Source organism: Xenopus tropicalis, chromosome 2, assembly GCF_000004195.4.
Source record: "Xenopus tropicalis strain Nigerian chromosome 2, UCB_Xtro_10.0, whole genome shotgun sequence".
NCBI classification, from domain to species: Eukaryota; Metazoa; Chordata; class Amphibia; order Anura; family Pipidae; genus Xenopus; species Xenopus tropicalis.
Window position 1 is genome coordinate 767,756 of NC_030678.2, and position 20,701 is coordinate 788,456.

General features: G+C 53.1%; 1 protein-coding gene across 1 annotated transcript in view; it reads right to left on the minus strand.

Annotated features, from left to right (window-relative positions):
* Window positions 1–15,005, minus strand: part of LOC116408727 — a 32,298-nt gene extending 17,293 nt beyond the window's left edge. Inside the window, exons 1-4 of the mRNA XM_031896399.1 lie at window positions 14,972–15,005; window positions 14,683–14,782; window positions 8,146–8,221; window positions 6,712–6,781 (exon numbers count right to left, since the gene is read on the minus strand). Of these exons, the coding sequence (XP_031752259.1) occupies window positions 6,712–6,781; window positions 8,146–8,221; window positions 14,683–14,773 (237 nt within the window). The 5' untranslated portion in view covers window positions 14,774–14,782; window positions 14,972–15,005. The remainder of the gene's footprint in view (window positions 1–6,711; window positions 6,782–8,145; window positions 8,222–14,682; window positions 14,783–14,971) is intronic.
* Between the last annotated feature and the right edge of the window lie 5,696 nt (window positions 15,006–20,701).

Sequence of the window (20,701 nt, forward strand, 5' to 3'; positions counted from 1 at the left end):
AAATGTAGAGAGATGAGCGGGGGGGGGGGCAGTGTTATAGATAAATCCAAATGTAGAGAGATGGGGGGGGGCAGTGTTATAGATAAATCCAAATGTAGAGAGATGAGGGGGGGGCAGTGTTATAGATAAATCCAAATGTAGAGAGATGAGCGGGGGGGGGGCAGTGTTATAGATAAATCCAAATGTAGAGAGATGGGGGGGGGGGGCAGTGTTATAGATAAATCCAAATGTAGAGAGATGGGGGGGGGGGCAGTGTTATAGATAAATCCAAATGTAGAGAGATGGGGGGGGGGGGCAGTGTTATAGATAAATCCAAATGTAGAGAGATGGGGGGGGGGGGGGGCAGTGTTCCTGAAGTTTGAGGGAAGTTTATGAGGGATAAACATGGTCATTTCTTCATACCCGGGTTACTATTTACTGGGTGTTTGAAACATTTACTCGTGATTTTGTCTGTAAGTTTATGGAACAGAAATAAACACGTTAAAAAGTGAAAATAATTGTTTTCCGCCACTTACTGCACAATTGCACATTGCTGTGTCTGTGGAAGGTTGGAAGGCTGTCAGCGCCAGATAATGTTTTATTATGAAAGAGGTTCCGGTTTCTGCATGGAATGGCCCTTCCTACATCCAGTAATGAAGGCTTCCATTTGAATTCCCAATTCTACTAATATGGGCGCGTGGGTCACTCGGGGGGGGGTTCAATAGCGACTGGAACATGTAAAGGGAAACAAAGGTCCAGGGCCGGATGGGATTCATCCCAGGGTATTAAATGAGCTGAGCGCTGTGATTGCCAAACCTCTCCACTTAATTTCCCAGGATTCATTGGGGCCTGGCATGGTGCCGAGAGACTGGCAGATTGCTAATGTGGTGCCATTATTTAAACAGGGATCTCGTTCTCAGCCTGAAAACTATAGGCCTGTTAGTCTGACATCAGTAGTAGGAAAGCTTCTGGAAGGGGTAATAAGGGATAGGATACTTGTATACATTGCAGTTCACAATACTATTAGTTTGTGCCGCAGGGGTTTATGGGTAACAGATCTTGCCAGACTAATTTAGTCGCCTTTTATGAGGAGGTGAGTAGGAACCTTGATGCTGGAATGGCAGTGGATTTACTTAGACTTTGCGTTTGATACAGTACCTCACAGAAAGTTAATGCTAAAACTGAAGTATATTGGCCTAGACCAGGGGTCGGGAACCTATGGCTCACGAGCCAGATGTGGCTCTTTTGATGGCTGCATCTGACTTACTGCCAAATCTTTAATAAAAAAAATAACAGGGGGCGATGTGAAGGAGGGCGTGGCCTTCACATCACATCCGCATTTGGCATCCTTGGGACCCACCCTACCTTGCCCCCCAGCATCCGTGGCCGAATGGGCCTGAAGTTTTAAACATATTGTATGGCTCTTACGGAATTACATTTTAAGATATGTGGTGTTTATGGCTCTCAGGCAAAAAGGTTCCCGACCCCTGGCCTAGAACATAATAATTGTACTTGGATAGAAAGTTCTGCACTTGTGTAGAAATAACATTATTATGAGTTACACTGAATGGGAGTGAGTTGGGGGGATCCTTAATGGAGAAGGATCTGGGGGTTTTTGTTGATAACAAGTTGTCTAATTCCAGGCAGTGTCATTCTGTGGCTACTAAACTATGAGGTGAGACTGTATATCCCACCTTCCCTATTTCCTATAGACAAAGTGCTGTCTATAACTGGTTAACCCACATTATCTCTGCCAACTCTCTACTAGTCCCACTTCCCCTGGTTCCACCCCCCACAGAGACTTCACCAACCAAAGCGTCCAATGACTTTCTGTCTCCTAAACCTAAAGGACAATTGGATCGTTAGCTCCTCTGTGACATTCTTCTCTCCCTTGGCATTCTGGGTACAGCTCTGGATCCACTCATAGCTCTCTAACCGCTCCTTCCCTCTAACCGCTCCTTCCCTCTAACCGCTCCTTCTCTCTAACCGCTCCTTCCCTCTAACCGCTCCTTCCCTCTAACCGCTCCTTCTCTCTAACCGCTCCTTCTCTCTAACCGCTCCTTCCCTCTAACCGCTCCTTCTCTCTAACCGCTCCTTCCCTCTAACCGCTCCTTCCCTCTAACCGCTCCTTCTCTCTAACCGCTCCTTCCCTCTAACCGCTCCTTCCCTCTAACCGCTCCTTCCCTCTAACCGCTCCTTCTCTCTAACCGCTCCTTCCCTCTAACCGCTCCTTCTCTCTAACCGCTCCTTCCCTCTAACCGCTCCTTCCCTCTAACCGCTCCTTCCCTCTAACCGCTCCTTCTCTCTAACCGCTCCTTCCCTCTAACCGCTCCTTCTCTCTAACCGCTCCTTCCCTCTAACCGCTCCTTCTCTCTAACCGCTCCTTCCCTCTAACCGCTCCTTCTCTCTAACCGCTCCTTCCCTCTAACCGCTCCTTCCCTCTAACCGCTCCTTCCCTCTAACCGCTCCTTCTCTCTAACCGCTCCTTCCCTCTAACCGCTCCTTCTCTCTAACCGCTCCTTCCCTCTAACCGCTCCTTCCCTCTAACCGCTCCTTCCCTCTAACCGCTCCTTCCCTCTAACCGCTCCTTCCCTCTAACCGCTCCTTCTTCTCTAACCGCTCCTTCCCTCTAACCGCTCCTTCCCTCTAACCGCTCCTTCCCTCTAACCGCTCCTTCTCTCTAACCGCTCCTTCCCTCTAACCGCTCCTTCCCTCTAACCGCTCCTTCCCTCTAACCGCTCCTTCCCTCTAACCGCTCCTTCCCTCTAACCGCTCCTTCCCTCTAACCGCTCCTTCCCTCTAACCGCTCCTTCTCTCTAACCGCTCCTTCTCTCTAACCGCTCCTTCCCTCTAACCGCTCCTTCTCTCTAACCGCTCCTTCTCTCTAACCGCTCCTTCTCTCTAACCGCTCCTTCCCTCTAACCGCTCCTTCTCTCTAACCGCTCCTTCCCTCTAACCGCTCCTTCCCTCTAACCGCTCCTTCCCTCTAACCGCTCCTTCTCTCTAACCGCTCCTTCTCTCTAACCGCTCCTTCTCTCTAACCGCTCCTTCCCTCTAACCGCTCCTTCTCTCTAACCGCTCCTTCCCTCTAACCGCTCCTTCCCTCTAACCGCTCCTTCCCTCTAACCGCTCCTTCTCTCTAACCGCTCCTTCTCTCTAACCGCTCCTTCCCTCTAACCGCTCCTTCCCTCTAACCGCTCCTTCTCTCTAACCGCTCCTTCCCTCTAACCGCTCCTTCCCTCTAACCGCTCCTTCCCTCTAACCGCTCCTTCCCTCTAACCGCTCCTTCTCTCTAACCGCTCCTTCCCTCTAACCGCTCCTTCTCTCTAACCGCTCCTTCTCTCTAACCGCTCCTTCCCTCTAACCGCTCCTTCCCTCTAACCGCTCCTTCCCTCTAACCGCTCCTTCTCTCTAACCGCTCCTTCCCTCTAACCGCTCCTTCTCTCTAACCGCTCCTTCCCTCTAACCGCTCCTTCTCTCTAACCGCTCCTTCTCTCTAACCGCTCCTTCCCTCTAACCGCTCCTTCCCTCTAACCGCTCCTTCCCTCTAACCGCTCCTTCCCTCTAACCGCTCCTTCTCTCTAACCGCTCCTTCTCTCTAACCGCTCCTTTCCTCTAACCGCTCCTTCTGTCTAACCGCTCCTTCCCTCTAACCGCTCCTTCCCTCTAACCGCTCCTTCTGTCTAACCGCTCCTTCCCTCTAACCGCTCCTTCCCTCTAACCGCTCCTTCCCTCTAACCGCTCCTTCCCTCTAACCGCTCCTTCCCTCTAACCGCTCCTTCCCTCTAACCGCTCCTTCTCTCTAACCGCTCCTTCCCTCTAACCGCTCCTTCCCTCTAACCGCTCCTTCCCTCTAACCGCTCCTTCTCTCTAACTGCTCCTTCCCTCTAACCGCTCCTTCCCTCTAACCGCTCCTTCTGTCTAATCGCTCCTTCCCTCTAACCGCTCCTTCCCTCTAACCGCTCCTTCCCTCTAACCGCTCCTTCCCTCTAACCGCTCCTTCCCTCTAACCGCTCCTTCCCTCTAACCGCTCCTTCTCTCTAACCGCTCCTTCCCTCTAACCGCTCCTTCCCTCTAACCGCTCCTTCTCTCTAACCGCTCCTTCCCTCTAACCGCTCCTTCTCTCTAACCGCTCCTTCCCTCTAACCGCTCCTTCCCTCTAACCGCTCCTTCTCTCTAACCGCTCCTTCTGTCTAACCGCTCCTTCCCTCTAACCGCTCCTTCTGTCTAACCGCTCCTTCTCTCTAACCGCTCCTTCCCTCTAACCGCTCCTTCCCTCTAACCGCTCCTTCCCTCTAACCGCTCCTTCTCTCTAACTGCTCCTTCCCTCTAACCGCTCCTTCCCTCTAACCGCTCCTTCTGTCTAACCGCTCCTTCCCTCTAACCGCTCCTTCTCTCTAACCGCTCCTTCCCTCTAACCGCTCCTTCCCTCTAACCGCTCCTTCTCTCTAACCGCTCCTTCCCTCTAACCGCTCCTTCCCTCTAACCGCTCCTTCCCTCTAACCGCTCCTTCTCTCTAACCGCTCCTTCCCTCTAACCGCTCCTTCCCTCTAACCGCTCCTTCCCTCTAACCGCTCCTTCCCTCTAACCGCTCCTTCTCTCTAACCGCTCCTTCTCTCTAACCGCTCCTTCCCTCTAACCGCTCCTTCCCTCTAACCGCTCCTTCCCTCTAACCGCTCCTTCTCTCTAACCGCTCCTTCCCTCTAACCGCTCCTTCCCTCTAACCGCTCCTTCCCTCTAACCTCTCCTTCTCTCTAACCGCTCCTTCCCTCTAACCGCTCCTTCTCTCTAACCGCTCCTTCTCTCTAACCGCTCCTTCTCTCTAACCGCTCCTTCCCTCTAACCGCTCCTTCTGTCTAACCGCTCCTTCTCTCTAACCGCTCCTTCCCTCTAACCGCTCCTTCCCTCTAACCGCTCCTTCCCTCTAACCGCTCCTTCCCTCTAACCGCTCCTTCTGTCTAACCGCTCCTTCCCTCTAACCGCTCCTTCCCTCTAACCGCTCCTTCCCTCTAACCGCTCCTTCTCTCTAACCGCTCCTTCTCTCTAACCGCTCCTTCCCTCTAACCGCTCCTTCTCTCTAACCGCTCCTTCTCTCTAACCGCTCCTTCTCTCTAACCGCTCCTTCTCTCTAACCGCTCCTTCTCTCTAACCGCTCCTTCCCTCTAACCGCTCCTTCTCTCTAACCGCTCCTTCTCTCTAACCGCTCCTTCTCTCTAACCGCTCCTTCTCTCTAACCGCTCCTTCCCTCTAACCGCTCCTTCTGTCTAACCGCTCCTTCCCTCTAACCGCTCCTTCTCTCTAACCGCTCCTTCCCTCTAACCGCTCCTTCCCTCTAACCGCTCCTTCTCTCTAACCGCTCCTTCTGTCTAACCGCTCCTTCCCTCTAACCGCTCCTTCCCTCTAACCGCTCCTTCTCTCTAACCGCTCCTTCCCTCTAACCGCTCCTTCCCTCTAACCGCTCCTTCTCTCTAACCGCTCCTTCCCTCTAACCGCTCCTTCCCTCTAACCGCTCCTTCCCTCTAACCGCTCCTTCCCTCTAACCGCTCCTTTCCTCTAACCGCTCCTTCTCTCTAACCGCTCCTTCCCTCTAACCGCTCCTTCCCTCTAACCGCTCCTTCCCTCTAACCGCTCCTTCTCTCTAACCGCTCCTTCTCTCTAACCGCTCCTTCCCTCTAACCGCTCCTTCTCTCTAACCGCTCCTTCTCTCTAACCGCTCCTTCTCTCTAACCGCTCCTTCTCTCTAACCGTTCCTTCCCTCTAACCGCTCCTTCTCTCTAACCGCTCCTTCTCTCTAACCGCTCCTTCTCTCTAACCGCTCCTTCCCTCTAACCGCTCCTTCTGTCTAACCGCTCCTTCCCTCTAACCGCTCCTTCTCTCTAACCGCTCCTTCCCTCTAACCGCTCCTTCCCTCTAACCGCTCCTTCCCTCTAACCGCTCCTTCTCTCTAACCGCTCCTTCCCTCTAACACCTCCTTCTCTCTAACCGCTCCTTCTCTCTAACCGCTCCTTCTCTCTAACCGTTCCTTCCCTCTAACCGCTCCTTCTCTCTAACCGCTCCTTCTCTCTAACCGCTCCTTCTCTCTAACCGCTCCTTCCCTCTAACCGCTCCTTCTGTCTAACCGCTCCTTCCCTCTAACCGCTCCTTCTCTCTAACCGCTCCTTCCCTCTAACACCTCCTTCTCTCTAACCGCTCCTTCTCTCTTACCGCTCCTTCTCTGTCTCTCTCTTGGGTAAAACCTCCTCACCACTTTCTATCAGGGTCCCTCAAGGCTCTGTGCTTGGGCCCCTACTCTTCTCACCATACCCTGCACCCCTGGGTCAGCTCATAAGCCCTATTGGCTTCCATTATTATTCATTAGCAGAGCTAGGTTTGTGCTCTCCACTAGCGACTCTCATACACTGTATCTATATGTACGGATGGGCGGCAATGAGGCTCTAATCACATGATTCCTACAGACACCGGTGAGTGCATTTGGTTTTCTTTTTACCCTCACCCAACCAGTGCATTTAAACATTTTCAGGGTGCAGTTTCCCTTTCCTATTGCTGCTTGTAAATTCACTGGAAATTCCATCAACTGCCAAAAACATTTCTAAAGAAATAAAAACTTCCACTTGAAGAGGTTAATGGGCCCTATGGCACTGACGTGCTCAGTGGTTTCCAAGGTGCCCAAATACCCCTTTGCTGGCCCACAGATACCCTGACTTACAGTATATTTATAGAGGAAACACCAACCTGTTCTCTTTGGGAACCATCATCTGTCTGTGAAGCCGCCGCCCATGAATGTAGATTTTGGCTCCCGGAGCTGCAAACAGAAATAATAATAATAGGGGTTCAGGGGGGCTGTGACCCCGAGTTATTGGCAGCAAATAAAAGGGCACTCAGTTTGGGAAGGCTATGGGGCAGGTATATCAGAGTGTGAGAGTTGGGCTCAGTACAGACTAATTCACCCACTTTCTGTTCATTTCTATGGGATTTTTGCCAATAGGGGAAAGTTCAATATTTGATAAATGTGCATCTAAAAATCCCATAGGAATGAATAGAAAGTCGGTGAATTTTTCTAGGATGCTCTGATTTCACACTTTAATAAATTTGCCCCTAAGATTAAACAAAGGACTAACCCCCCAAATCTTTCTAGCTGGGGGTTGTTATATATACACAATTTGGGGAGCTGTGGTTCCATGGGTCGGGGTTTGGATGTGATGGGGGAGCTCAAGGGATCTTGGGGAGAACTGACTGTGATTCCCTTCTTTATACACAGAGAAATCTCATGGAATATCCTTTGTACGGCAGAACTAGGCAGTAACGCTGCCCTTTTTATACTGTTCCTTGGAATGGGAAACTGGCAGAGAGTAAACCAATCCCTGCTGCCCATATTGGGGAACTGGGCTGCAGTAGATACCCCCACGGCACTGGGCTGCAGTAGGTACCCCATGGCACTGGGCTGCAGTAGGTACCCCACGGCACTGGGCTGCAGTAGATACCCCACGGCACTGGGCTGCAGTAGGTACCCCACGGCACTGGGCTGCAGTAGGTACCCCACGGCACTGGGCTGCAGTAGATACCCCACGGCACTGGGCTGCAGTAGATACCCCACGGCACTGGGCTGCAGTAGGTACCCCCACGGCACTGGGCTGCAGTAGATACCCCACGGCACTGGGCTGCAGTAGATACCCCACGGCACTGGGCTGCAGTAGATACCCCATGGCACTGGGCTGCAGTAGGTACCCCATGGCACTGGGCTGCAGTAGGTACCCCATGGCACTGGGCTGCAGTAGGTACCCCATGGCACTGGGCTGCAGTAGGTACCCCGTGGCACTGGGCTGGAGTAGGTACCCCATGGCACTGGGCTGCAGTAGGTACCCCGTGGCACTGGGCTGGAGTAGGTACCCCATGGTACTGGGCTGCAGTAGGTACCCCATGGCACTGGGCTGGAGTAGGTACCCCGTGGCACTGGGCTGGAGTAGGTACCCCATGGTACTGGGCTGCAGTAGGTACCCCATGGCACTGGGCTGCAGTAGGTACCCCATGGCACTGGGCTGGAGTAGGTACCCCATGGTACTGGGCTGCAGTAGGTACCCCACGGCACTGGGGTCTTTCTGGGATCCTTATTCCAGAGAATACAGAATAAAATGCACAAAACCAGCCGATCTAATGGCAAGAACCCACCTGAGATCCTGCTGCCTCCATTCTGCCCCATAAATGGCCGAGCGGTACCCTTCCAGCAGGAGGAAATCTTTTGGCCCTGAGAGAAAAGGGGCATTTGGTATGAGAATAAAAGCCAATGAGGCACATTTGTTCCCTAGTGTAGGTGCGGGGGGGGGGGGCCCTCCTATGGGTAATTAACCCTCATACACTCAGGGGGGATCTATCAATGTTCAAACTTGATTTTTTTTCTTCACAATTTGAGTATTTTAGCGCTTACATTTGCAACATTTGAATGATGAGAAACTGAATATGAATTATCTAAACGTTGTGAGTTTATGTAGAAGTCAATGGGAGCCGCCCCGGGCAGAGGTAAGCCGTATTTGTAATTGGAGATTTTGGAGTTTTTTCGACTCGTTAATATGTACGGCTGCCGCCTGTCCGGTGCTGGAAGGGCTGTCTGGGTCAGAACCTCCGGCCCAGTTTCCCAAATGAGAAAAACCCGGCAGAACTCACTAACCTTGTTTTCCACAAACTTGAAATTGATAAATAAACCCATCAGTGTAAAAGTGCAGAGCCCCCCCTTAGTGCCCATTCCCTAAGCGCCTGTGTGACCCAGTAACGTAAAGTGCAGAGCCCCCCCTTAGTGCCCATTCCCTAAGCGCCTGTGTGACCGAGTAACGTAAAGTGCAGAGCCCCCCCTTAGTGCCCATTCCCTAAGCGCCTGTGTGACCCAGTAACGTAAAGTGCAGAGCCCCCCCTTAGTGCCCATTCCCTAAGCGCCTGTGTGACCCAGTAACGTAAAGTGCAGAGCCCCCCTTAGTGCCCATTCCCTAAGCGCCTGTGTGACCCAGTAACGTAAAGTGCAGAGCTCCCCCCTTAGTGCCCATTCCCTAAGCGCCTGTGTGACCCAGTAACGTAAAGTGCAGAGCTCCCCCCTTAGTGCCCATTCCCTAAGCGCCTGTGTGACCCAGTAACGTAAAGTGCAGAGCCCCCCCTTAGTGCCCATTCCCTAAGCGCCTGTGTGACCCAGTAACGTAAAGTGCAGAGCTCCCCCCTTAGTGCCCATTCCCTAAGCGCCTGTGTGACCCAGTAACGTAAAGTGCAGAGCCCCCCTTAGTGCCCATTCCCTAAGCGCCTGTGTGACCCAGTAACGTAAAGTGCAGAGCTCCCCCTTAGTGCCCATTCCCTAAGCGCCTGTGTGACCCAGTAACGTAAAGTGCAGAGCTCCCCCCTTAGTGCCCATTCCCTAAGCGCCTGTGTGACCCAGTAACGTAAAGTGCAGAGCCCCCCCTTAGTGCCCATTCCCTAAGCGCCTGTGTGACCCAGTAACGTAAAGTGCAGAGCTCCCCCCTTAGTGCCCATTCCCTAAGCGCCTGTGTGACCCAGTAACGTAAAGTGCAGAGCTCCCCCCTTAGTGCCCATTCCCTAAGCGCCTGTGTGACCCAGTAACGTAAAGTGCAGAGCTCCCCCCTTAGTGCCCATTCCCTAAGCGCCTGTGTGACCCAGTAACGTAAAGTGCAGAGCTCCCCCCTTAGTGCCCATTCCCTAAGCGCCTGTGTGACCCAGTAACGTAAAGTGCAGAGCTCCCCCCTTAGTGCCCATTCCCTAAGCGCCTGTGTGACCCAGTAACGTAAAGTGCAGAGCCCCCCTTAGTGCCCATTCCCTAAGCGCCTGTGCGACCCAGTAACGTAAAGTGCAGAGCTCCCCCCTTAGTGCCCATTCCCTAAGCGCCTGTGTGACCCAGTAACGTAAAGTGCAGAGCCCCCCCTTAGTGCCCATTCCCTAAGCGCCTGTGTGACCCAGTAACGTAAAGTGCAGAGCCCCCCCTTAGTGCCCATTCCCTAAGCGCCTGTGTGACCCAGTAACGTAAAGTGCAGAGCCCCCCCTTAGTGCCCATTCCCTAAGCGCCTGTGTGACCCAGTAACGTAAAGTGCAGAGCCCCCCCTTAGTGTCCATTCCCTAAGCGCCTGTGTGACCCAGTAACGTAAAGTGCAGAGCTCCCCCCTTAGTGCCCATTCCCTAAGCGCCTGTGTGACCCAGTAACATAAAGTGCAGAGCCCCCCCCTTAGTGCCCATTCCCTAAGCGCCTGTGTGACCCAGTAACGTAAAGTGCAGAGCCCCCCTTAGTGCCCATTCCCTAAGCGCCTGTGTGACCCAGTAACGTAAAGTGCAGAGCCCCCCCTTAGTGTCCATTCCCTAAGCGCCTGTGTGACCCAGTAACGTAAAGTGCAGAGCTCCCCCCTTAGTGCCCATTCCCTAAGCGCCTGTGTGACCCAGTAACATAAAGTGCAGAGCCCCCCCTTAGTGTCCATTCCCTAAGCGCCTGTGTGACCCAGTAACGTAAAGTGCAGAGCCCCCCCTTAGTGTCCATTCCCTAAGCGCCTGTGTGACCCAGTAACGTAAAGTGCAGAGCCCCCCCCTTAGTGCCCATTCCCTAAGCGCCTGTGTGACCCAGTAACGTAAAGTGCAGAGCTCCCCCCTTAGTGCCCATTCCCTAAGCGCCTGTGTGACCCAGTAACATAAAGTGCAGAGCTCCCCCCTTAGTGCCCATTCCCTAAGCGCCTGTGTGACCCAGTAACGTAAAGTGCAGAGCCCCCCCCTTAGTGTCCATTCCCTAAGCGCCTGTGTGACCCAGTAACGTAAAGTGCAGAGCCCCCCCCTTAGTGCCCATTCCCTAAGCTCTGCACTTTACGTTACTGGGTCACACAGGCGCTTAGGGAATGGGCACTAAGGGGGGGGCTCTGCACTTTACGTTACTGGGTCGCACAGGCGCTTAGGGAATGGGCACAAAGGGGGGGGCTCTGCACTTTACATTACTGGGTCACACAGGCGCTTAGGGAATGGGCACTAAGGGGGGAGCTCTGCACTTTATGTTACTGGGTCACACAGGCGCTTAGGGAATGGGCACTAAGGGGGGCTCTGCACTTTACGTTACTGGGTCACACAGGCGCTTAGGGAATGGGCACTAAGGGGGGAGCTCTGCACTTTATGTTACTGGGTCACACAGGCGCTTAGGGAATGGGCACTAAGGGGGGAGCTCTGCACTTTATGTTACTGGGTCACACAGGCGCTTAGGGAATGGGCACTAAGGGGGGCTCTGCACTTTACGTTACTGGGTCACACAGGCGCTTAGGGAATGGGCACTAAGGGGGGAGCTCTGCACTTTATGTTACTGGGTCACACAGGCGCTTAGGGAATGGGCACTAAGGGGGGGCTCTGCACTTTACGTTACTGGGTCACACAGGCGCTTAGGGAATGGGCACTAAGGGGGGAGCTCTGCACTTTACGCTACTGGGTCACACAGGCGCTTAGGGAATGGGCACTAAGGGGGGCTCTGCACTTTACGTTACTGGGTCACACAGGCGCTTAGGGAATGGGCACTAAGGGGGGAGCTCTGCACTTTACGTTACTGGGTCACACAGGCGCTTAGGGAATGGGCACTAAGGGGGGCTCTGCACTTTACGTTACTGGGTCACACATGCGCTTAGGGAATGGGCACTAAGGGGGGCTCTGCACTTTACGTTACTGGGTCACACAGGCGCTTAGGGAATGGGCACTAAGGGGGGAGCTCTGCACTTTACGTTACTGGGTCACACAGGCGCTTAGGGAATGGGCACTAAGGGGGGAGCTCTGCCACTTTACGTTACTGGGTCACACAGGCGCTTAGGGAATGGGCACTAAGGGGAGCTCTGCACTTTACGTTACTGGGTCACACAGGCGCTTAGGGAATGGGCACTAAGGGGGGAGCTCTGCACTTTACGTTACTGGGTCACACAGGCGCTTAGGGAATGGGCACTAAGGGGGGCTCTGCACTTTACGTTACTGGGTCACACAGGCGCTTAGGGAATTGGCACTAAGGGGGGAGCTCTGCACTTTACGTTACTGGGTCACACAGGCGCTTAGGGAATGGGCACTAAGGGGGGAGCTCTGCACTTTACGTTACTGGGTCACACAGGCGCTTAGGGAATGGGCACTAAGGGGGGGGCTCTGCACTTTACGTTACTGGGTCACACAGGCGCTTAGGGAATGGGCACTAAGGGGGGAGCTCTGCACTTTACGTTACTGGGTCACACAGGCGCTTAGGGAATGGGCACTAAGGGGGGAGCTCTGCACTTTACGTTACTGGGTCACACAGGCGCTTAGGGAATGGGCACTAAGGGGGGAGCTCTGCACTTTACGTTACTGGGTCACACAGGCGCTTAGGGAATGGGCACTAAGGGGGGAGCTCTGCACTTTACGTTACTGGGTCACACAGGCGCTTAGGGAATGGGCACTAAGGGGGGAGCTCTGCACTTTACGTTACTGGGTCGCACAGGCGCTTAGGGAATGGGCACTAAGGGGGGGCTCTGCACTTTACGTTACTGGGTCGCACAGGCGCTTAGGGAATGGGCACTAAGGGGGGGCTCTGCACTTTACGTTACTGGGTCGCACAGGCGCTTAGGGAATGGGCACTAAGGGGAGCTCTGCACTTTACGTTACTGGGTCACACAGGCGCTTAGGGAATGGGCACTAAGGGGGGGGCTCTGCACTTTACGTTACTGGGTCACACAGGCGCTTAGGGAATGGGCACTAAGGGGGCTCTGCACTTTACGTTACTGGGTCACACAGGCGCTTAGGGAATGGGCACTAAGGGGGGGCTCTGCACTTTACGTTACTGGGTCGCACAGGCGCTTAGGGAATGGGCACTAAGGGGGGCTCTGCACTTTACGTTACTGGGTCGCACAGGCGCTTAGGGAATGGGCACTAAGGGGAGCTCTGCACTTTACGTTACTGGGTCACACAGGCGCTTAGGGAATGGGCACTAAGGGGGCTCTGCACTTTACGTTACTGGGTCACACAGGCGCTTAGGGAATGGGCACTAAGGGGAGCTCTGCACTTTACGTTACTGGGTCACACAGGCGCTTAGGGAATGGGCACTAAGGGGGGCTCTGCACTTTATGTTACTGGGTCACACAGGCGCTTAGGGAATGGGCACTAAGGGGGGAGCTCTGCACTTTACGTTACTGGGTCGCACAGGCGCTTAGGGAATGGGCACTAAGGGGGGCTCTGCACTTTATGTTACTGGGTCACACAGGCGCTTAGGGAATGGGCACTAAGGGGGCTCTGCACTTTACGTTACTGGGTCACACAGGCGCTTAGGGAATGGGCACTAAGGGGGGGGCTCTGCACTTTATGTTACTGGGTCACACAGGCGCTTAGGGAATGGGCACTAAGGGGGGCTCTGCACTTTACGTTACTGGGTCACACAGGCGCTTAGGGAATGGGCACTAAGGGGGGGCTCTGCACTTTACGTTACTGGGTCGCACAGGCGCTTAGGGAATGGGCACTAAGGGGGGGCTCTGCACTTTTAGTTACTGGGTCGCACAGGCGCTTAGGGAATGGGCACTAAGGGGAGCTCTGCACTTTACGTTACTGGGTCACACAGGCGCTTAGGGAATGGGCACTAAGGGGGGCTCTGCACTTTACGTTACTGGGTCACACAGGCGCTTAGGGAATGGGCACTAAGGGGAGCTCTGCACTTTACGTTACTGGGTCACACAGGCGCTTAGGGAATGGGCACTAAGGGGGGCTCTGCACTTTACGTTACTGGGTCACACAGGCGCTTAGGGAATGGGCACTAAGGGGGGAGCTCTGCACTTTACGTTACTGGGTCGCACAGGCGCTTAGGGAATGGGCACTAAGGGGGGCTCTGCACTTTATGTTACTGGGTCACACAGGCGCTTAGGGAATGGGCACTAAGGGGGGCTCTGCACTTTATGTTACTGGGTCACACAGGCGCTTAGGGAATGGGCACTAAGGGGGGCTCTGCACTTTATGTTACTGGGTCACACAGGCGCTTAGGGAATGGGCACTAAGGGGGGCTCTGCACTTTACGTTACTGGGTCACACAGGCGCTTAGGGAATGGGCACTAAGGGGGGGGCTCTGCACTTTATGTTACTGGGTCACACAGGCGCTTAGGGAATGGGCACTAAGGGGGGAGCTCTGCACTTTACGTTACTGGGTCGCACAGGCGCCAGTAAGAACTGCCAGCCTGATTCCATAGAAGTACATTATACTCGAGGCTAAAGCTTCTCATTCAGCCCTTCTGGCAGCAAATTGGCCTTTGTGTGGGGCATTCTCCCTGCCAGCCCGACTGATATCTGCCCAAATTTTGGCCACACACCTATTGGGCAGATCAGAAAGTGCTGTTGGGCAATGTGTGTTTCTATGGAGACAGGAACGTTACTGCTACGGGAGGTACATGCCCTGTTGGCACAAATATTACTATTCAGAGCCAATAGCAAATTAAATGTCTTTTAAAGGGGATCTAAACCCAAACAATCCTCTTTGCATTTTACATTCATTTCTATGTTTTGTGGTTTCTGAGACATTGGCAGTTTTCTATGTTGCCCTTAGGGCTCAGCTGCCCGCGCCCCTATCTGCCACTCCCTCCCTGAATAATCACTTAGCAGCTCAGTAACCAATGGGGATACGGGAAATTCATGTACAGCGCAATAGGGCCCAGGGGAGCCAGCAAGCTTGTACCCCAATATACTGTGCCCCCCTCTATCACTCACCTTCCTCATCTCCTCCCTGTGCCTCGACCACCCCGGCCCCAAGCACCAGCACCGCCAGCCACAACCCAACGCATGTCCCAGAAGCCTTCATGGCCGGCACCTGTTTGGAACCAATGACATTAGCCACACACCTGTATAGAAGTGGTTAAACTTGGTCACTGGCCAATGCTGAGTCCCCAATCTGCCATTAGAAAACTCTGAGTAATTGGCCAATCAGATACTCAGCAACCCTCCAGCACCCAATCAGAGAGCTCGAGCAGGTACATACAGAGAAGCTGGGGACACTTACCTGAGCCCCCCGGCAATACACTGGGTCAGTGCATAAATCCCATTGCCCTGGGCTATTAATAGGGAGAGTGGCTGAACCGCTGCCAGGGCTTTGTGGACAAACGGTTAATAATTATCAGTTCCATAGAAACAGAACGCGGGGGCCCATTCCTGACCCACTGGCTGCAGTTCAAAGAAAGACAAAGGTTCTGTGCTTATTTGTCCCCTTAGGGAGAGCTGGATACAGAGAGACTGGCATAATGTGAGTGTGCCCACCCTAGTACCCAGCTGTGCCCACCCTAGTACCCAGCTTTGTCCACCCTAGTACCCAGCCCAGCTGTGCCCACCCTAGTACCCAGCTGTGCCCACCCTTGTACCTGGCCCAGCTGCGCCCACCCTAGCACCCAGCCCAGCTGCACCCACCCTAGCACCCGGCCCAGCTGCACCCACCCTAGCACCCGGCCCAGCTGCACCCACCCTAGCACCCGGCCCAGCTGCACCCACCCTAGCACCCGGCCCACTTGCACCCACCCTAGCACCCGGCCCACTTGCACCCACCCTAGCACCCAGCCCAGCTACACCCACCCTAGCACCCGGCCCACCTGCACCCACCCTAGTATCCGGCCCAGCATAGCCCACCTGTCAGGTGCAGCCACAGGTGGGTGGGTAGGTGGCAGGTAGGAGCCTATATGCTGTGTAATAAGGATATAACGGGTACTGTTGCAGACAGGCAGAAGGCAGATTGAGATGCAGAGACATTTATTATAAGGATTCAGTGAGAAATACAAGTCCATAAAACAGGCCAGTGGGCAGAGGCAGGCGGCAAAACAATACAAGTCCGTAAGGCAGGCAGAGGGTCAGGACTGGCAGCAGGCAAGGGGGGTCCGAATAACAGGCGGCGGGCAGGGGCAGGGGCAGGCTGAAGGCAGAGCAGTCAAATAAACAGGCCGAGGTCAATACCGAGAAATCCAACAGAAGTCAGGAACAGGAGACGCGGAACGGGGTGAAGAGAACGGAACCAGGCAGGAACACGGGCAGGAACAGGGCAGGAACAGGGCAGGAACACGGGCAGGAACACGGGCAGGAACACGGGCAGGAACACGGGCAGGAACAGGGCAGGAACATGGGCAGGAACAGGGCAGGAACATGGGCAGGAACATGGGCAGGAACAGGGCAGGAACACGGGCAGGAACAGGGCAGGAACACGGGCAGGAACAGGGCAGGAACATGGGCAGGAACAGGGCAGGAACATGGGCAGGAACATGGGCAGGAACAGGGCAGGAACACGGGCAGGAACAGGGCAGGAACATGGGCAGGAACAGGGCAGGAACATGGGCAGGAACAGGGCAGGAACACGGGCAGGAACAGGGCAGGAACACGGGCAGGAACAGGGCAGGAACAGGGCAGGAACAGGGCAGGAACATGGGCAGGAACAGGGCAGGAACACGGGCAGGAACAGGGCAGGAACATGGGCAGGAGTCAAACAGGTACAGTCACAGGATCTCCAAAAGGGCTTAATGAAGAAGCAACCAGGGGTTTATAAAGTCCGATAATTGTCCAATTGCAACCACCTGGGCTTACTGAGGGAGGACTGAACGATGGAGCAAAGAGGGGTGAATATAATGTTCAGGGCTGGTGCCCAAGGCCTCCTGTGGCTCAGTGAGGTAATGCAGAACCTGCCTCATATAGAGTCCCGAGTTCAAGTACAGGCAGGTCCTGACACCCACCCTAGTACCTGGCCCAGCAGAGCCCACCCTAGTACCCGGCCCAGCCAGAGGGCCCCTAAATCAGCATAAATACACACATACATATGTTACCAGTGCCATGAATATCCTGTAAATAATATCCTTATAAACAGTATTTAGTGATGTCATCACTTATAGTTGGTGCTCAGCGATGTCATTTGCAAATTGCCAAACCAAACTAATTCTATTCCTCCCTTTGTTGTGACTGTTATGTAAGCAGGAGCCCATTATGCACAGAGATCATCTGAGCGCTATTAATCTACTTCATTCACTCATGTTGCCCCTTTATTGGGTCTGTGCCCCCCGTTGGGCAACCTGAGCTGAACCAATAGGATTGGGCTGAACCTGTTCTTTTTGCTTTTTCTTTTAATTAGGAAACATTCATGGTTTCTGTTGTTTCTGGTACTAAACAAGCACTTCCTGTCCCACGGAACCTCACAGGAAGTGATGGAACTAACTACCTGTCCACTGAGAAGCCCCTGACAATGAGATGCTCAAAGGCTGCTTTTTGTTTTTAGGTACAGAGGGAGCTCTGAACACCTGGCCCTGTTTATAAAGGAAGGGGGGCGCACTTTCCCTTTAAGCTGCAGTGCCGGCAGAGAATAGTGCATTGTGGGAAAAAACATCACTTGGCAGCAGTGACTTGTCGTTTGCACTTTGCCCGTCGTATTTCTCTGTGCCAACTGCATTGCCCAACTGGGCCCGTGTCTGTCTGTCTGTGTGTAATCTGTGCCTCCGGTACCACTGGGCTGGTTATGGGCATGTTTAACCCCTGTCCTGCTGGGTATTGGGCTGCTATTCTTTGAGGGGGTTATTCTTCCCCTATAAAGAGCGCTGTTAATGCCCCACCTAGAATATGCCGGGCAGTTTTGGTCTCCAGTGCTCAAACGGGGTATTATTGTATTAGAGAGGGTCCAGAGAGGGGCAACTAAGCTGGTATTGGGCTCAGTTATGGGGAAAGGCTGGCCCAGTTGGGATTGGTTACACTGGGGGGGGGGGCAGTTAAGGGGGGTCACTATATATAAATATATAAGGGGGGCAGTAATGAAATAGAGAAAGTACAGGGAAAGAGCGACTAAGCTGATAAAGGGAATGGGCTCAGTTATGGGGAAAGGCTGGCCCAGTTGGGATTGGTTACACTGGGGGGGGGCAGTTAAGGGGGGGGGTCACTATATATAAATATATAAGGGGGGCAGTAATGAAATAGAGAAAGTACAGGGAAGAGCGACTAAGCTGATAAAGGGAATGGGCTCAGTTATAGGGAAAGGCTGGCCCAGTTGGGATTGGTTACACTGGGGGGGGCAGTTAAGGGGGGGGTCACTATATATAAATATATAAGGGGGGGGCAGTAATGAAATAGAGAAAGTACAGGGAAGAGCGACTAAGCTGATAAAGGGAATGGGCTCAGTTATGGGGAAAGGCTGGCCCAGTTGGGATTGGTTACACTGGGGGGGGGGCAGTTATGGGGGGGACACTATATATAAATATATAAGGGGGGGCAGTAATGAAATAGAAAAAGTACAGGGAAGAGCGACTAAGCTGATAAAGGGAATGGGCTCAGTTATGGGGAAAGGCTGGCCCAGTTGGGATTGGTTACACTGGGGGGGGGCAGTTAAGGGGGGGGGTCACTATATATAAATATATAAGGGGGGGGCAGTAATGAAATAGAGAAAGTACAGGGAAGAGCGACTAAGCTGATAAAGGGAATGGGCTCAGTTATGGGGAAAGGCTGGCCCAGTTGGGATTGGTTACACTGGGGGGGGGCAGTTAAGGGGGGGTCACTATATATAAATATATAAGGGGGGGCAGTAATGAAATAGAGAAAGTACAGGGAAGAGCGACTAAGCTGATAAAGGGAATGGGCTCAGTTATGGGGAAAGGCTGGCCCAGTTGGGATTGGTTACACTGGGGGGGGGGGGGGTCACTATATATAAATATATAAGGGGGGGCAGTAATGAAATAGAGAAAGTACAGGGAAGAGCGACTAAGCTGATAAAGGGAATGGGCTCAGTTATGGGGAAAGGCTGGCCCAGTTGGGATTGGTTACACTGGGGGGGGGGCAGTTAAGGGGGGGTCACTATATATAAATATATAAGGGGGGCAGTAATGAAATAGAGAAAGTACAGGGGAAGAGCGACTAAAGCTGATAAAGGGAATGGGCTCAGTTATGGGGAAAGGCTGGCCCAGTTGGGATTGGTTACACTGGGGGGGGGGGGGCAGTTAAGGGGGGGTCACTATATATAAATATATAAGGGGGGCAGTAATGAAATAGAGAAAGTACAGGAAGAGCGACTAAGCTGATAAAGGGAATGGGCTCAGTTATGGGGAAAGGCTGGCCCAGTTGGGATTGGTTACACTGGGGGGGGGGGGGGGGGGCAGTTAAGGGGGGGTCACTATATATAAATATATAAGGGGGGGCAGTAATGAAATAGAGAAAGTACAGGGAAGAGCGGACTAAGCTGATAAAGGGAATGGGCTCAGTTATGGGGAAAGGCTGGCCCAGTTGGGATTGGTTACACTGGGGGGGGGGGGGGGGCAGTTAAGGGGGGGGTCACTATATATAAATATATAAGGGGGGGGCAGTAATGAAATAGAGAAAGTACAGGGAAGAGCGACTAAGCTGATAAAGGGAATGGGCTCAGTTATGGGGAAAGGCTGGCCCAGTTGGGATTGGTTACACTGGGGGGGGGGGGCAGTTAAGGGGGGGTCACTATATATAAATATATAAGGGGGGGCAGTAATGAAATAGAGAAAGTACAGGGAAGAGCGACTAAGCTGATAAAGGGAATGGGCTCAGTTATGGGGAAAGGCTGGCCCAGTTGGGATTGGTTACACTGGGGGGGGGGGCAGTTAAGGGGGGATCACTATATATAAATATATAAGGGGGGGCAGTAATGAAATAGAGAAAGTACAGGGAAGAGCGACTAAGCTGATAAAGGGAATGGGCTCAGTTATGGGGAAAGGCTGGCCCCAGTTGGGATTGGTTACACTGGGGGGGGGGGGGGGGCAGTTAGGCAGGTTATATATAGACATTATCATTGAACTTGATTGACGTGTGTCTTTTTTCAACCTAACTCACTATCCTACTATGAGTGTGGAACATTACTGCCCCCCCCCCCATACCAGTGTATTTTCCCAGTGTGGATTTACAATTACATTTGTTGTTATACTGGGTAATAAAACCAGTTAGTGACAGTCTGTGGCCGTATCTGTGATGTCACAATACACCTGTATAACAGTAATACTGTCATGTACCAGTTAGTGTGCCCCCCCGTCTGTAGGGAGCCCCCCTGTTGCTAGGGGGGATTGTGGGGCACAAAGAGCCTTGGGCAGTAATAAGGGAAACCCCGAGGCGCCATATTGGATTTTGGGCCCAAATCAGTAACTTTCTTTTTGTTAGAAAGAACTTTGGCCGCTTTTGTGACTGTCGGACCCCCAGTGACTATAGACTGAGGGGGTCTCATGGTTACAGAGAATCAGCAGTTCTACATTCGTTTCTCTCCCTTTCCCTTCTTTTTAATCTCTATCTTGATATATTTTCTTTTTTTACTTCTTGTCCCCCTCATTTTTATTTGCATTTTTGTCTTTTCAGTTTCCCTTTATCCCTTTATCCCCTGAGACGGTCTATGTTGGGAGTCAGACAGCAGGGGGCGCCCTGAGCATGTCGGGGGCACAAGGTATATGGAGTGGCACAATCTTCAGTTCTATTATCTCTGACTCAGGGGGAGTGACTTATGGCTTTGGCCCCTGGGAGCCCCTAGTATTGGGCCCCACTGGAGCTTAGTAATTGTCTTTGGCCCCTGGGAGCCCCTAGTATTGGGCCCCACTGGAGCTTAGTAATTGTCTTTGGCCCCTGGGAGCCCCTAGTATTGGGCCCCACTGGAGCTTAGTAATTGTCTTTGGCCCCTGGGAGCCCCTAGTATTGGGCCCCACTGGAGCTTAGTAATTGGCTTTGGCCCCTGGGAGCCCCTAGTATTGGGCCCCACTGGAGCTTAGTAATTGGCTGA